This window comes from Solanum stenotomum, chromosome 6, assembly GCF_019186545.1.
Source record: "Solanum stenotomum isolate F172 chromosome 6, ASM1918654v1, whole genome shotgun sequence".
In the NCBI taxonomy this organism is placed as follows: domain Eukaryota; kingdom Viridiplantae; phylum Streptophyta; class Magnoliopsida; order Solanales; family Solanaceae; genus Solanum; species Solanum stenotomum.
In genome coordinates this window covers 52,381,125-52,399,397 of record NC_064287.1, presented here as the reverse complement: position 1 = coordinate 52,399,397, position 18,273 = coordinate 52,381,125, and the positions used below count along the sequence as shown (strand labels likewise).

At 32.2% G+C, this 18,273-nt stretch overlaps 1 protein-coding gene and 1 long non-coding RNA gene across 2 annotated transcripts; one reads left to right on the top strand and one right to left on the bottom strand.

Annotated features, from left to right (window-relative positions):
• Positions 1–2,498: 2,498 nt before the first annotated feature.
• On the top strand, positions 2,499–3,614 carry LOC125868888 (F-box/kelch-repeat protein At3g23880-like). Its single transcript, XM_049549454.1, has one exon. The coding sequence runs from the start codon at positions 2,499–2,501 to the stop codon at positions 3,612–3,614; it is 1,116 nt and encodes a 371-aa protein (XP_049405411.1).
• Positions 3,615–7,324: 3,710 nt separating this feature from the next.
• LOC125866908 (uncharacterized) lies at positions 7,325–11,079 on the bottom strand. The gene is made up of 3 exons (XR_007446579.1): positions 10,933–11,079; positions 8,356–8,647; positions 7,325–7,581 (listed from the first exon to the last, which is right to left on the bottom strand). It is a non-coding gene; the product is annotated as an uncharacterized LOC125866908 (long non-coding RNA).
• Positions 11,080–18,273: the final 7,194 nt, after the last annotated feature.

Sequence of the window (18,273 nt, the reverse complement as noted above, 5' to 3'; positions counted from 1 at the left end):
CACTACTATTACACACGATAATCTCATATTGCACATAATTAAAGCTAGAATGAACCATAAATAAATAACATGTAGTAAATGTTATCCAATATGCTTAAAGCTCTTATTGAAATTTAATATATGGCCGACACTTTTGTCAAACAACGACTGAGATGGAGCTCACTATTCCCTTGTCGTTTAATTGTTACTAAGCTCTCTTTATAATAGTAAATCCCACAACCACCACACTTTGGATCTGACTTCAGGCCCGGATGACGAAATTCAAAAAGTCTCATCTTGTTTGTCCTAACATTATATGAGATTCACAAAAATGATTACATATTATGAACAAAATAATGTTCATACAAAAAACATCACAACTTAAATCTAGCATACATAAACAAAATCAGAAAATGTCATTTACAGTTTCATTGTTTTTTTTTTTTTACATTTCAGTAATATACAAATACAAACAATAAATCGTAAAGAATACTAACCAGAACGATCCCATCTACCACCATGTTTAATTAATATAGATAAGACGCGTCCATTACAACAAAATGGAGATTATTCAACCTAAAAAATTTGAATCTACTTGTGAGTGACGCCAAATTTTGTAAAAAAAAAAACAAAGAGAGAGAAATGTTTGAACAAAATGAATAAAATCTGATTTTTTTAAATTAATGTTAACAGATTTAAGTGAAATAAGGAAAATAAGTATTACTAATTTGTTTGAATCTCCTAAATTTATGTCAATTAACAATTGTCATCAATGAATTCAAAACTAGTTAATACATCTTTATCTGTTTTTTTATCTTTTTCAAAATCAATTTTTTATTCTTTTTATTTTTTCAAAATTGATTTTTTACAATTACTTAAAAAACTCTTTTTAATAAATTGTTAGAACCTAAAATTATTTATTGTTATAACCTAAAAGAATCATTATATTGGAGTCGTACTTAATGTTGTTTGCTATTGTTATAATAATAATAATAATTGTGAGTGCATCGTCTGAAGTAATTACTCAACCACCAATAACTAATTACCATCATATGCAGATGATTATGCAATGGCTTCCTACCTTTTGTGGGAGGCCAGATAAACCGTGCAAGCCCTCCGTAGAAATGTCGGATTTCTCAATCCATGGCCTTTGGCCGGGGAATGCTACAGGTCACACTCCTTTTACGTGTACTGTTCCTCCAAGTCCAAAGACGGTCGAAAAAGTGGTACGACATGTGCATGTATAATTATTAATTTTATTATTTCTATATATATCTAATACTATTATATTATATACAATGGTTAAATGACAGGAGCCTAAAGAATTTCTTGGGGTTGTATTGGCCTTCTTTGGAGGATCGCTGAACTGACGAAAACTTATGGAAGCATGAGTGGGTATTGCATATAAAAAATTGTCCCAGATGTTGAATATTTTAATGGGGCGATAACATTTGCGAGACGACTGAAAGATATGCTTAAAATATTAGAGAAGGGTAAAATGGGTCCGAAAAATCATCAACCGTAATGTCTCTGATCATTTGAGAAGAAAGATTTGAATATATAATAGATTTGATGGGCTGCTATTATAAGTAAAGATTGTACAAGTTGAACGTCATATATAATACCCTTTAATTTAATAGTAATGATTTGTCAAATTGAACAATTTATTCTAAATGATGAATGGTGTAACAAGTTAATATATATGATTTGTTATATACTGGTATTTTCTAAATTTTATACTATAACAAAAAAATAGATTTTGAATTACGAATAACAAAAAAAAATTTAAATTTTATACTATAACAAAATAGTAAGTTTGAATTAAGTTTTTCTTGTTGGAAAAGCTTGAAATTTTTTGTCAAATCACCATAACTATATATTTTTTTAACAATATTTTGTTTAATTTTAGAAGTGTTCCAATAAAGTTTTTATTTGTATTGATTTGATTTATATCCCAATGGGTTAATGCTCATTTACCCCTTGTTTCTCTTTTTGCCTATATTTTTTATTATTATTAATCTAGAAAAGTTATAATTGATCATTTATGAATATATTTGTTCAGTTGTGAAATGAGAATAAAATGGGGAAAATATTAACTTATTTATGATCATTTTGACCTTTTCTCCTTAAATGAAATTAGTAAATATGATATATTTTTTCCTAAAATTTTTGATTAATTTTCCAAAATTGATTTGTAACATAAAAATTTTAATTAAAATTTCCCAAAAAGTAACATGTGCAGACTCTGATTTTGCGTATAAATCTTCTCCCAATTGTCTAAACAACCTTTGCTTCATTCCTCTTCCAATTACCGTCGTATCTCCACCGTTCAACCACCACCAAACTGCCGTAAGGTCCATCACCGGTGGAGCCAAATTAACTGCAAAATTCTTTTCGATCACTCAGGGAATTCTTCATCAAACAACTCGAGGCTTCCTATCAAAGGTGTGTTTAGATCTGTTTGATTTTGGAATAATAGCTCATTTCTTTTGGGGGATTTTTTCTTGTGTGGTACTACAATGGCTACGCGTAGGACTTTTTCTGAAGAATCATTAAGAGAGATTCTATTGAGTTTGCCTGTGAAATCGTTGCTAAGATTCAAATGTGTATGCAAAAATTGGGGAAGTCTTATCAATAACCCTAGCTTCACTATAGACCACTTGAATTTAAGTAAGAAGAAGAAGCCTCCACAACACTTGATTTATGATTATGGTGCAGCCGATGATGCCCCTACCGTCACTTTGGTTTCCGATAAGGGTATAGATGAACAAAATTTCCAAAGGCTTGGAGATAATATTACCAACTTGTTAGGTTCTATTGATGGTGTGTTTTTCTTAGAAAGACAAATTGGTAATGACATTTTGTGTGCATTATGGAATCCAGCTAACAGAGAGGTGAGACACCTCCCTGCCGCCGCAATTAGCTTTGAATCTTTTGCAGTTGGTCGTCATTTAGTGTTCGGATTAGAGCCTATGACTAAGGATTATAAAGTGCTTTACTATAATCAAATTGAAGAATATGCAACGATCTACTCATGTTCTAGGGATTCATGGAAAATATTTGAACATAACACAGACGTACATGAAAATTCTATGATGTGTCAAGAAAACTTTTATAATACTGCTGATTATCTGAATGGATCTTATTATTGGTTGTTAAAGGAGAAGAATAATAAATGTAGGATTCTTTCATTTGACTTTGGGAATGAGGTGTTTGTAAAGATGGAAGGGCCACCACCTGGTAACGAGGATTATAGTTGGTCGGCAGATCTGATGTTGCTTGGTGACTCCGTTGGCATCTTGAACTTTGTCGAGGGGTTTGTTCATGATGTATGGGTAATGATACAACCAGGCGTTTGGAACAAACTTGTGACCATTCATCTCACTACGCCTATTAAGTCATTTTATGACAACTCTTTTATTTTGGTAACTAAAAGTTCCCGGCTGGTCTCATATAATGTTAGGACAAACAAGACGAGGCTTTTTGAATATCGTCATCCGGGCCTGAAGTCGAATCCAAAGCGTGGTGGCTGTGGGGTTTACTATTATAAAGAGAGCTTAGTAACAATTAAACGACAAGGGAATAGTGAGCTCCATCTTAGTCGTTGTTTGACAAAAATGGTAAACAAATATTAAATTTCAATAAGAGCTTTAAGCATATTGGATAACATTTACTACATGTTATTTATTTATGGTTCTTTCTAGCTTTAATTAGGTGCAATATGAGATTATCGTGTGTTTTTATACTCTTAAGTTGTTGGTGATTGTGAGCATTTTAATATCATTAATTTTTATGAAAGTGAAATGTATTTTAATTAATGTTGCATCGGTTATTGACATTGTTAGACATAAAATTACCTTTTATTTTCCTTATAACTACTCTTGCATTGTTAATGTGAAAACAGTCGCTGAGGCAGCTGTGATTCCATTGTTTTGGCTTGTTGGACTGAGAATGTGTGTTGTTGCGTAATACAATACTTGTTAACCGTCTTAGTTAGTTCACTCAATAGTCAAGATATTAGTAACATGAGTATAATGGTTCTTTGTACATTTTTCAGACATTAGGACCAGTGTAAGTGTTTCCTCTTCCATCAGGTCAAAACTCAAATGATAACTTGTTTGATTATGGTTTGGATTTCTTTTTACCTAATTTTTATGTAAATACTTTAGTGTTTGTGCATAATTCATTTTTATTTAACACAATCAAACAATGCATGCTTAACATTGTTAATATGAAAATTATTACTATTTGTTTATAATACCAAAGAATCATAGAAGAATTAGTCACATTGGCTTTGACTAGTTCTAAAGTGTAAGGGTTGTGGGGTTTACTATTATAAAGAGAGCTTAGTAACAATTAAACGACAAGGGAATAGTGAGCTTCATCTCAGTCGTTATTTGACAAAAATGGTGTCCAGATATTAAATTTCAATAAGAAGTTTAAGCATATTCAATATATAACATTTACATGTTATTTATTTATGGTTCATTCTAGCTTGTAGCGATTTAATTAGGTGCAATATGAGATTATTGCGTGTAATTTTGTTTGGACAACTTCAGAGTCATCTAAATTTGACTAGTCCTTTACATTAGCTTACTTCACATGACACTATTGCCCTATATGAAGGAGTATAAATATTTTATTTTAATTAAAAAATATTAGTTTTAAAAAAGTATTTTAAAAGAAAAAACTATTGATTTTTATTTAGAAAAAAAGATATTTCTGATCGATTTAACCAGACTATCAACTAAATGCATTTTTGTTGATTTCATATATATATAGATAGATAGATAGATAGATAGATGTGCATAGACATATTTGGTTATGAGTAAATGAGTAATCTATATTAAAGACAATAGCCAAGTAAAAAATATTAATCGCCACAATGTAATGAATTAATTAGTTGAATTTCTAAATCTTTACCCTTATTTTTCTTTTCTTTTTTTAGATGAAAAATATTAAAGAAGCAATGTGTCGATAAAGGTAAAATTAATGAATTGGCAAATTGAATTTGATTAGATAATTTATTCTAAATTAATGGTTAACTATGACAAGTCAATATTAAAAGTAGCTAGAGTTCTCTTTTTTCTTTCTTTTTTCATTGTCATGACATCTTAAAGTGTTTTGTTTTAGGGAAAAGGGACGGATTATAAATGGTATGTATATACCCTCCGTTATACTTTGCGTTCACATAAGCCCCTGCCGTCCAATTATAGGTACACATATACCCCTCTCACTAACGGACCCCTAATTTCTTACACGTGTCTTAATCTTATTGAACTATCCGTTTGACTCTTTTTTTAACCCATAACCCAACTATCCGCCCCATAACCCAATACCCACCCAATTTCCTCTAAAAAGATCCTAATTAAAACACCCAAATTAACACATCAAAATCCGTCCCTTTTCCCTAGTCGGAGGTCCCCTCATATAAATTTTTTAAGGCTGAATCCATAAATAATCAGTAAAAGAACAAAAATTTAACAAAACCCATTTGAATTCCAGATCACAAAATTCAAAACAACACCCATAATCTCCAACCCTTTACATCATTTTCCAGGAATTAATTGAAATTTATCAAAAATAAGAAAGAATTGAAACTAATCTGCAAAACCCATTAAACCTTACGTTGCGGAGAGGTAATCGATGAAAAGTCGAGCACTTTCAGAGAAAGCAAGGAGCGAGTCACGAAGAAGTCAGATATCAGTATCGGTAGATAGCTGAGAAAGCTTTTCCTTCACAAGCCTGCGTACAATAGTCTTGGGAAGAGGGACGAATTTTGGTGTGTCAATTTGGATGTTTTAATTAGGATCCTTTTAGAGGAAATTGGGTGGGTATTGGGTTATGGGGCGGATAGTTGGGTTATGGGTTAAAAAAAGGGTCAAACGGGTAGTTCAATAGGATTAAGACACGTGTAAGAAATTAGGGGTCCGTTAATGAGAGGGGTATATGTGTATCTATAATTGGACGGTAGGGGCATATGTGGACGCAAAGTATAACGGAGGGCATATACGTACCATTTATTAAAGTTCGGGGGTAAATCTGTCCCATTTCCTTTTGTTTTATGGACTTCACTTCCTCGAAATGGGTCTAAGGATGTCTATTCTCTACATTTGTCTTATTGAACGTTGATACAAAATACTATCATATATCTAGAAGGCATTGCCTACAACAGTTGTAAAGTGTAATACGTGAAGATGTGTTTGCCTCATTAGAGGCATGGAATATACAGATTACACCTCAACAGTAGAATATGAAATGACAACACACCTCAACAGTAGAGTTCTCACGATTTACGAGTGTAGATGACTCGCACTATATGTAACAATTCTCCAAGTGTGTATTACTAAGAGTGAGTTTAAAGGATTTATGATTGAAAGAGATCAAAGGTGATAGTTTACTCAATAATTTAATTAATTCAGAAAAGTTGTTATAGTTATACATTTTTTTGTCATGACAATGAAAAGAGAAGAAAAAAGTAAACTCTAGCTACTTTTAATATTAACTTGTTATAGTTATGCCATTCATTTAGAATATATAAGTTAACTAATCCAATTTGATTTGACAATTCATTAATTTTACCTTTATAGACTTTTTGTTTCTTTATTATTTTTCATCTAAAAAAATAAAAGAAGGATAAAAATTTGGAAATTCAACTAATTAATTCATTACATTGTGGCGATTAATGTTTGTTACTCGGTTACTGTTTTTAATATAGATTACTTTTCCATTGATTAATTAATCCAATTTTAATTATTTATTTTTGAAGGTTCACTAACAGAAGGTATAGAAGGTATATCTGATTGATATCAAAATATAGACCGATAAATTCATGTATTTGGTCTTAATATATGCTTTGATACATTTATCAATTGCTTCTAAGTATCATCATGATTGAGCAGTAAGAAGGGAGAGTGGGAGAGATAAAGAACGATAAAAAGAGATTATATAATTATTTAAAAGTATAATGGACTTTAGTAGAAATATTTTTCTAATTAGGTGAATTTTTCCAAAATATTAAGCACTCTACAATTGCTTTCATTAGAAGAATTTATCGGCCAAGTGAGTTTGAATTAAGTGTCGCAATGAAGTTTTTATTTGTATTGATTGATGTGTCAATGGGTTATTGCTCATTTCTCTTTCTCATGTCTATATCTTTTTTTTATTACTAATTTAGAAAAACTATAATTGGCTATTTATGAATATATTTGTCTTGTATATATATACTAGAAGGGCATAGTCCGTGCTCAGCACGGGCCTAACATGCATGGTTTCGATTTTTTTTCACTGTAACAATACAACAGTACAAACAAACTAAACATGATGCCTATCTTGGTTAAAATAACATTGGCAAAACAATTCTTGTGCCTGTTTAGATCAATCATTTTTGTAGTGGCAATTCTAATCAAATGAAACAGAGAATTTCTTTACGTAGATAGAAGTCTAAGAGATATACAATTGAGTTGCCTATGTTATCCATAGTTTGAAAAGTTCAAATTTGCAATATTTATACCATCCATAAGTCACCATAGCTCTTCATATGATTATATGTCATGAGCACAATCCAACTCATTCTTATGAGAAGAATGATTCAAGTAAAATCTGCAAAAAGAGAAGATGAAGTCAATTACGAATGTCAGAAAAATACACAAATGAAAAACCCAGTGAATTACCAAATATAAGCACACACCGTCCGTCACATGTATGTCTTTTAAAAGAAAAAACTCTAGTTAAGTTATTACAATGTAATAAGATTGAAGTTGTTGATCCACAAAATAAAGAAAAAATAAGTAACATACCTAACAATCATTGATTTCAGATTTGGTCCCAAAAACTGAAAATTGTTTTAGCAGATTTATAGCAACATGGTAGTACTTCATATATCTTGAGATAGAAAATCTCCAACACTTTTGGTTCAATATTCCACGTATGACAACACAACATGTTCATACATGAAGCAGAAATAAATATATGTTTTCCACCGAGTTTTTAATTTTTCTACAATTGCTTTGTCAACTCTCTCAGTGATTTTTTATATTTATCATCAACATCTGATCAAGGTCAATGATTTTTTATATTTCAATTTGTTATGTTGCACTTAAATTATAGCTCCTTCCAACTTTTTCTTTATGCTAGCACAATAGGCCTGTAAAGTGTAAAGCATTGTATTACTAACCATCATGGTCAAAGAACTATTATTTGTGTTCAGGCTAATTTTGCACACACACAACTATGTAAGGATCTATGAAAGACATGAAAAATCTGTTAAAAGTAAAATGTGCTAAATTATTAATACCAAATGCATGCTACAATAACATTTACATTCAATATCTATTCAAAGCAGCACAAAAGATAATCACATTGAGAGCAACTTACTTGATATGCTTTCTGAACATTCTTAATTAGCCTCGCCAGCTAATTTCACACCCATTAACATGTATCTCTCTCTTTACCAATTCTGAAAAGTAAAATTTGATGAGTATTGTAATGTCACAAGGTGGACACCATGTAAATATTCCCATATTTGTACTCACAGAGACCAAGTAAATTGGTTCAAGTTGCACTTGTTTTCAGAAGGAAAAAGAACTAGAAAGAAGAAAAGATTTCAAGGACACAAGTGAGAATTACATATTCTTCAGCAAAGAAGTGTGGCCTATCTCCATAGTACCTGAAAGCAAAAAAATGATAATCATGTTATAGATTGGAAGGAGTGCTGAAGCAGGATGCATTTTAAAATAGAAATTGTTTATCTACTTTATCCGAGGAAAGATCATATCTTCTAATACTTTTTCAACTAAGCTTGCCGTCTTTAATCCGTTTTTTGCGAAGTAATCATTGACTGAGTCTCTCTCGGTGTCAATGCACTAAACGAAACAACTACATATATTGCAAAGAGTGAACTGTTGTCCACTCTAGAACTTTAAAAGACGCAAACCGAGCAAGTTTCCGCACTACCTAATCTAAGCAAAAATAGGGCAAATATAAAACTATATAGAACTCACTCTTATCAGCTAAATATTATGACGACAAAGCAAAACATTGAATGAACCATTTTTTCGAATTCAGAACATCGAATCAGGTGCTTTCAAATGGACATCAAAACATGCAAAGATTGCTTGATATATGAACTGTGTCATATGATATAACTGCTCTAAATTACTCATATTTCGAAGTCATAGAGTCTCCAAAAAAATAAGTCTTTTGCAGCTGAATTTGGAATCTTTTTGCATAGATTTCTCCTCTCATGTCATGTAATCACATAGTACTTTTCTTATATAGGACAAAGATGACTCCTTTTTCTTTTTTTACCTTTAGTTTCTTGAGAAATTCACTTAGGCTTATTAGTTGTTAAAAAGGGTCTCATCAGTTATCTCTTCTTTACCAACATATATATACTGTTATAGAATAGTGTCAATTACAGTTGTATATGGTGGGTCAGACAACACAATAATGCATATAAAGTTTTGTTCTTGAAAATCTTCTTGTTGTGTTAAGCAAACATGAATGTTCTGTGGGGTTGATTTTCTTAAAAGTTTAAAGAAAGACGTGAAAACTATTCTGGTGTAATTAGTAAGGAGGGCAAGAAAGTGGAGCAGGAGGGTAAAAGTAGTTGTGATATTGGCGAGAAAGTTATGGTGGTTGTTAAGGCTGGTATAACATTCATCTAAATTATTTCCATTTCTTTCGGCATCTCATTGTGGTAGCACAAAAATGTTGTATTATATTCAAGTATATGTCAACTACATTTATAGAAAGCAAAAGGCCTACAAAAAGAGAACTTTTGATTGTTATCATGGATTTTATACAGAAATGGCTATTTGGTATTCTTACTTGATTTGAGATTAGGTACTTATTAGAGTGCAAGCTAGGGTGGACACCCGTTACAAAAAAAATAAAAGAAGGTACTTAAGAGTGTTGCCTGATTGAAACAAAATTTCTCTGAATTGAACAGAAATCTTGGTTTATTGATTATTCTGCTCTTCTTTGCTAATTGACACCCTCATGTCATCTTATGGATGCTGAATATATTCCTCGTGGATTTTTCCGACAGTCTGATCTTGGCTTTTGTAAGAATGTGAAAGATAGTCAGTCCTTCAAGGAGGATTTACTTCTCAAGCCACTGACTTCTAATTAGTCTATTGAAGCTATAGATAATATCTATGTTCAGAGTAGAGACCTAGAAGACATAAACCACAAACCAAGCACACTTCTATCAGCTAAGTTTGAAGATGATATCTGCCTGATATATGAAATGTCACATAGTTGCTCTAAAATAATCAAATTTCAACATAACAAGGGCCAATGAAATCACAGTAACCCAGACGATGACATCAAGTTGTCCATGAATATAATATACAGATAAAAAACCTCAAAAAAAACTCATACTACTCTAAAATAATCACATTTCAAAAATCACAGAGAGCCATAACACTACGTACAGTATCCTAGAAGATCACTTTAAGTCATCCACGAAGACAATAAAGATAAAAAAAACCTTCAAATAGAAACTCATTCGCGCTATAAATAATCAAATATCAAAATTATAGAGAGCAACGACACTACAGTATCCTAATAGACCACGTTAAGCTATCCACGAAGACAACACATATAACCAACCTAAAAAAAACTCAGCCAGCTCTATAATAATCAAATTACAAAACCACAAAGAGTGATGGCTATACAATATCCTAGATGATCAAGTTAAGCTATCCACAAATACAATAAAAATCCTCAGATTGCTCTAAATAATCAAATTTCAAATTCTCATAGATTGTTGACACCACAGTTGTCTAAAAGATCACATAAAGATATCTACGAAGACAATAAAAAAATCAAGATTTCTCTAAAGTAATCAAATTTCAAAATCACAAAAAGTGTGAAACTACAGTATCTTAGAGGATGACGTTAAAAAATATACAAAGAGAATACAGAAAAAACTCTCTTGAGACTTACATTGGAAGAATTGCTTATGAGTTCGCCAAGAAGACCTCCTTGTAGTTGTAGAAAGTGTTGATAATAAGACTGAGAAGCTAATTAACCTCAGCCTGGAAAGCAAACGTCTTTCTGTCCGCCATTTTTTGGTAGATCTAAAGAGTTGTTGCTACTACAAAAAAAAGAATCGCAGGCGAAGTGGAACATAGAGGGACTCGAAAGTAAGAGGGGGTTTAATGGCAGTGTTTAGTGACTTCATATTGAGAAAAACTTACTTGAAATGCTTTCTGAACCATCTCAACATGCCTTGTTATAGCCTCATCAGCTAATTTTACACCCATTCACACGTAACTCTCTCTTTAATAATTCCCAAAAATAAATTTGATAAATGGCTGTGAAGCTACGAACCGGAGACTATGTAGTACTCCAATTTTCCTACTTTGAGAGATGAAAAAAGTCAGTTCAAATTGCACTTATTTACAAAACAAAAGAAAATTAGGAAGAAGAAAAGATTTCAAAGACAGAAGCAGATAATCCAGCGAGAATTACATATTCCTGAGAAATTATGAATTAGAATCATACAAAACTTGATACTCCAAGCAAATGAGTGTTTCCTATAAGGAGTGCAGAAATCTAAGTTGCGCAGACACTTCACTTTCAATGCCGCATTCGTGTCGAATTCTTCAAATATACTCTACTTTTAGAGAATTTGACATGCACCCGTTGACATTTTTTAAGAGTCCGAACAACACAGGTGAAAATTGAATGAAAAGATACGTCTCAGGAAAATGTACAGACTCACTACTCTAGCACATCTAATTCTAAAGATTAAAAGTAATCAAGTAGTTCGTCAAAGAGTAGAGCAAGATGCAGATCAATTTAGGAGCCAAACTATTTGAGTCATCAATAAATTATGCCCAGGAAGCTTCAAACTGAAGTAGTTAAGAATGTAAATTCTAAACTTAAAAAGGGCGGATAGCAGGCGAGTATAAGAAACATAAAAACCGTGTTCCCTTTCTAATTTTTGCATGTTTTCTGTAGTGGTACTTTACCAGTAGTAAAAATCAAAAGAAAATAGATAATGTAATTTTGGAATTACATCTTGAAAACACCAAATGAGATAGGGTTGAGCTGTTTTTCTATGAAAAACTCAAAAGAGAGGTAGAATTTGCAAGGTTTTGTGCCAAAAGCTCTATGAATCTCTAAGAAATTAGCCATCTCCAGTTGGCTAAAGATTGTGCACATTGAGCAACCATTAATTGAATGTAGTCATTATTGAAATGGTACCTCTTTATTTATAATCAATAAATTTAAAAATTTCAATTCATCATTTTCTTTTAAGTTGGCACATATCTATTGGGACAAAATTTCAACACCAAAAGAAAAAAATAAAGATGAAGAAAAATCAAACCTGTGAAAACCAAGAAGAGACATCGCTATTGCAGCCGAGAAAAACCCCAAGAAGGTGAAGAGAATTGTTGAATTAATTCTCTTAAAATTGCCACGAAGAGAGGTAAAATACAGTACACGTGTTTTATGAGAAAAATATATGTGTTCAACAATAGTACGTACAGACGTGTGTTTGTAGGAGAGGGGCAAGTCTATATTTATCCAATTTTATAGTACAATTTCAATAACATTATGTACAATTATTTAATGTTGTGATAGTCCAGCCCTTGTTGGCTTATATAAGAGGGTAATAATATGTTGTGAAAAGAGAGAAGGAAAAGTGTAGCATATATATTAACTTGTTACACCATTCATCATTTAGAATAAATTGTTCAATTTGACAAATCATTATTAAATTAATATATGACGTTCAACTTATACAATCTTTACTTATAATAACAGCCCATCAAATATATTATATATTCAAATCTTTCTTCTAAAATTAACACACAAGGGAGCTACACTTGTGATGACAAACTTCCAAATACTTTTTAAATTAAAAAAAAATTAGTTTTGAAAAAGTATTTTAAAAGAAAAAAACTATTAATTTTTATTTAGAAAAAAAGATATTTCTTCTATTTAACCAAACTATCAACTAAATGCATTTTTTGTTGATTTCATTAGTGACATTTTTACTCTTTTTCCGTAGATGGAAATAGTTGACTATTGTGCATAGACATATTTGATTATGAGTAAATGAGTAATCTATATTAAAGACAGCAATGTACCGATCGGGTAACAAACAATAATGACCACAATATAATGAATTAATTAGTTGATCTCCAAATCCTTATCCTTCTTTTTCTTTTCTTCTTTTAGATGAAAAATATAAAGAAGCAAAATGTCGATTAAGGTAAAATTAATGAATTGTCAAATCGAATTTGATTAGATAATTTATTCTAAATGAATGGTATAACTATAACAAGTTAATATTTAAAGTAGCTAGAGTTTTGTTTTTTCTTCTCTTTTCATTGTCATGACAAAAAATAGTATAACTATAACAACTTTTCTGAATTAATTAAATTATTGAGTTTTTTCTTCTTCCTTCAATCTATCGACTCATTACAAAAAATACATGAGAAAACTGAACTATTGAACACTTATTGCTGAAATGTGAAGACATTGATATTGACATTTCACAATTGTTGAATCCAATAATTACTTAACCAACATACAAAAGTAATTTATTGTCGTTAATAAATCAAATTCACCATAAAAGCATAGTTATTGCCATAACATTTGGCTGAACTGATTCATCAAAATTAGTCATTTGTAATTTCTTGCAGAACATTATAACAACTAAAACATCAAAATATAATTATATACATAATTGCTTTCATGAACATAGTAAACGACAAAAGAGTTCAACTTCGAATTGTCTAAAGTCTATCCCTTTTAACTTTCATCTTTTGAAAATATTCAAACCAAATGGAGATGCAAAACTTATATGGAAGAGTTCTATTTACCTTAAAATGGGTCAGTGGGTTGGTTTTTTTTTTTTCACTTATAAGAAAAATATTTGAAGAATATGATACAGAAATGGCTTCATAGTTTATTGATAGTTCTTATTAATAATATCCCTTTGTTTCCCTCCCCCGTCCTGCCCTTCACATTTCTTAATTTTCCATAGTTTCCCCAGAGAACCCAAGAGTTCTTTGACCACTGATGTAATGACCCTAAAGGTCATTTTTGGAAATTTTCAAAAAATGACCATTTTACCCCTCCCGATAGTTTTCCCGAGTCCTAATTGTTGTATTTTTGAAGTTGGTTTGGAAGAAAATTGATGAAAAGTTGAGTTTTTGGAAAGTTGAGTTTTTAAGAATTAAAATTTGGTTAAAAGTGCTATTTCGAGTCATTTGGAGTTTCGAGACTCGAATCGGATTTTCGTCGATTTCAGCAGTTTTATAATGTCGAAACGGGTTTGTGAGAATTTACGGAGTCGAATTTGGAGTTAAAACGAAGATTTGAGGTCCTAAGTTGCTGAAATTGTGAAATTTTGATCAAGAGTTGACTTTGGTCAACAAACGAGGTTTCGATGCTCGAAATGGAATTTCGAGGGCACCGTTGGATTCAGGGGGTGATTCTAAGTCTAGAATGAGTCTTGGTTGAATTCTTAGAGGCCCCGAGTGCGTTTCGAGTTTTTGAGCCTAAAGTTAGTTTTTGACGCCTTATCGGATACCGGGTCAAGGAGACCTCGAATTCAAATTCCGACGATTTCATTGAGTCCGAAATGTCATTTTCAAGCTAGTAGCATATTTGGTTTGTGTTCGGGAAGTGCCAAATGAGTTTTGGGTGAGCTTTTAAGCTTCTTGGATGCTTTGACACTATTTCAGCAAATTGTGGCAACCAAAGGGTTCATTATTAGTTTTAAAGGTCGAAAAATTATTCCGAAGGTTCTGAAATTTTGAGCATGAATTATAGGACTTATCTGCAAATTTTGGTGCATTTTCGCTAACCCGAGATTGGACTTTTATCGCAAATAAGAAATAATTGTTTACCGAGTAGAAATGATATTTGACTGGGCAAACGAGCATGAAATTGAGCTCCGATTGAACGAGCAGGTCCGTATCATTATTTAAGACATTTACAAAAAAGAATCGGGTCATTTCACTATCGTATGAGGAAATTACGGCCTTTTTAGTGAAAGATTAACTGCTGTTTTTCTGGTGCATAACAGCCATGTACTGTTATAAAAATCTCAGACTGTGTTCATTTGGTATTTTGAGCATATCGGGAGTTCTAGAGATCGGAATGGAGTGATTCTTACGGGTTTCTTCTTGAATTAATATGAGGGTTAGTATTCAATCTTCAATTCGACATTTTCTCATAATTTCTTTATCTGGTTTTTTTTCCTATCCGTAAATCTCTTGGGAAAAATTGGGGTTTTATCGATTTGGACTCCCTTTTTGATGAAAAAGGTATATTTACGATCCTTATGTTATGGGTAAACTGATTTTAACATAAAATTATTGATTCATCGATTATTTTCATCATATTAACCGCGTACAATTTGGACTTTCCCGGTAAAGTTAAAGTTTGATAAATTGAGAATTTCAAGGTCGATCTTAACTCCGTTTTTGATGAAATTTCATATTTGAACTTATCTAAGCATGGGTAAGATGTTTTTCAAGAGATATTTCATTTTCGAGTCGGGGTTTCGGATCCGAATATTTTAGGCTTCTTCAAGAACGTGGATTTTCCTTCAAATTGAGTTTGTGAATTGATTTCAACTCCGTTTTCAAATTGGTTTTCACCATTAGCTTCCAAATACTTTAAGGATCATTTTACATCAAAAATTTCCAGATTTGGGTATCGTTTTCCGGTATGAGACTTTTGGACCGTTTTGCCCTTTTTCCCTAAATTTCTTGATTTTGGTGTCATTGGACTCGAATTGTGATTGTGAATAATTGTTTGAATAGATTATCGTGATCCGGATTATACTCGGAAAGGAAAGGCTCAAGTCAAGTAACTTTTGGAGTTCGTTTTAAGGCAAGTGGCTTCCAAACTTTGTAAAACTCTTAGACTACGCATGACTACTTTCCTAATTGTGTTGGGGAGTAATGGGGATTGAGGATGGGTTTTATTTGTTGATTGAAATTGTTGTAAATGAAAGATGGGGAATAAAACGAGCTAAATGTGTTATATGTGACTTGAATTTGTTGAATAAGTCATGTGATAACTGATATTGAGGGGATAGAAGAGCATGAGTAGGCTATGATTGATACAGACATTGAGGTTGAGACAGATGATGTGTAATACTATGATGTGGTCGTGATATGGTTGTGATTGAGACAGATGATGTGTAATACTATGATGTGGTCGTGATATGGTTGTGATTGAGACAGATGATGTGTAATACTATGATGTGGTCGTGATATGGTTGTGATTGAGACAGATGATGTGTAATACTATGATGTGGTCGTGATATGGTTGTGATTGAGACAGATGATGTGTAATACTATGATGTGGTCGTGATATGGTTGTGATTGAGACAGATGATGTGTAATACTATGATGTGGTCGTGATATGGTTGTGATTGAGACAGATGATGTGTAATACTATGATGTGGTCGTGATATGGTTGTGATTGAGACAGATGATGTGTAATACTATGATGTGGTCGTGATATGGTTGTGATTGAGACAGATGATGTGTAATACTATGATGTGGTCGTGATATGGTTGTGATTGAGACAGATGATGTGTAATACTATGATGTGGTCGTGATATGGTTGTGATTGAGACAGATGATGTGTAATACTATGATGTGATCGTGATATGATTGTGATTGATGACATGTGCATATTCATTATTCATCCCATGTGTGAACTATCTGTTGCATGAGTTCTGAGACACTGATATGAGGATGGATGGATATGAGACACAGTTGAGACTAGCTCCGGCTAGAGATATATGAGATGGACTAGCTCCGGCTAGCGATTTGGATGCCGATGGGATCTGGTTCCGGCGGTGATACATGGTCCATGTGTGGCCCCCATGGGTTCTGATTTGAGTATTCAGCGCGGACTGATTACGTCAACAGATGTGTATCGTAGGACAGACATGCATCACGACTACATGACATCATTATTGCATTTTGCATCGCATTTGCCTTATCTTTGTCTGTGATGTGTGGATTGTATCGGTTTACCCTTCTTATGTGGAATTTGATCTACTTGCTCTTATTTGTTGATCTGAGGTTGATGAGGATATACTGTTGGTTCTGGCTGTTGAATATGATCTGTTTAGTATAGGTTGGTTGGTTTGCTGCTAGATTGAAGTTTCGGTGGTTCGGTTGGGATTGAAAGGAGTTGTTTGTAGCTGCTAGTTTTGCTTAGTTTAGAGTTACTTGCGAGTACCTGTGGTTTTCGGTACTCACCCTTGCTTCTACACAATTGTGTAGGTTGACAACTCTCTCTCAGATTCGGCTTAGTAGTTTCTTTAGCAGATTGAGCTTCGGGACATACTCGAGAGGTAGCGGTTCATTCCAGACGTGCCCTTGAGTTATCTTTACTTTCAGTTTTGTTCTATTCGAGAACTATACTCTGAGACTTGTATATTTTTATTCGAATTCTGTATTTAGAGGTTTGTACATGTGACAACCAAATTTTGGGTAGTGTTGAGTCTTAATTAAAGTCTTTCGCTTATTTATTATCTTTTATTCTCGTATTTCTACTTCTCTATCGTTGTGGTTGGGTTAGGCTGACGTGTCCGGTGGAAAATGGACACGTGCCATCACATCCGAATTTGGGGTGTGACAATTGAAGTGGTTTGGGTTCTAAAAATTAAATGGGTGGGTTTTTCATAAAATTATTTTGAAATTAAAATTTGTGGACCAATTAGAAAATGCTAGGTGTCTCTTTTAAAAGAGTCAAAACTTGACTTTAATTCTGTTAGTTTGAGGGGTAGGTTTGAACTAAAAAATAAATATTAAGGGTATTTTTGAACTCGAAGGTGGAAGGAGAGTATTTATAAACCATTTCTCAAAGGAGAAGGACATGTTTGGCCCTTTTCCGATAACAATAATATAATATTAACTATCTAACATTAATATTCAAAATAAAAAGTAATTTTTAAAAATAAAGAGATGGAAAAATAAATAAAAAATTTAAGTTTATAACATCATAAATATTTGCTACACATAATTAAGTAGTACCTATTAAAATTTCAAAAAAATATTAAGTACCTTTTTTACTTGATAAATAATTAAATTATAATGGAGCAAATAGAGACATTTTCTTCCTAAAAATAAATATGTTCATGAAAAAGAGATAGACAGAGGAGGTGCTTTTTCATCTATTATAGATTATGTTCTTACAATATAACATATACTAGTACAATACAATTAAAGCCATATTTAATGTTTTCCCATTCAACTGTTGTTAATTTCTGGTGGGTTTACTTTTTGCAATATT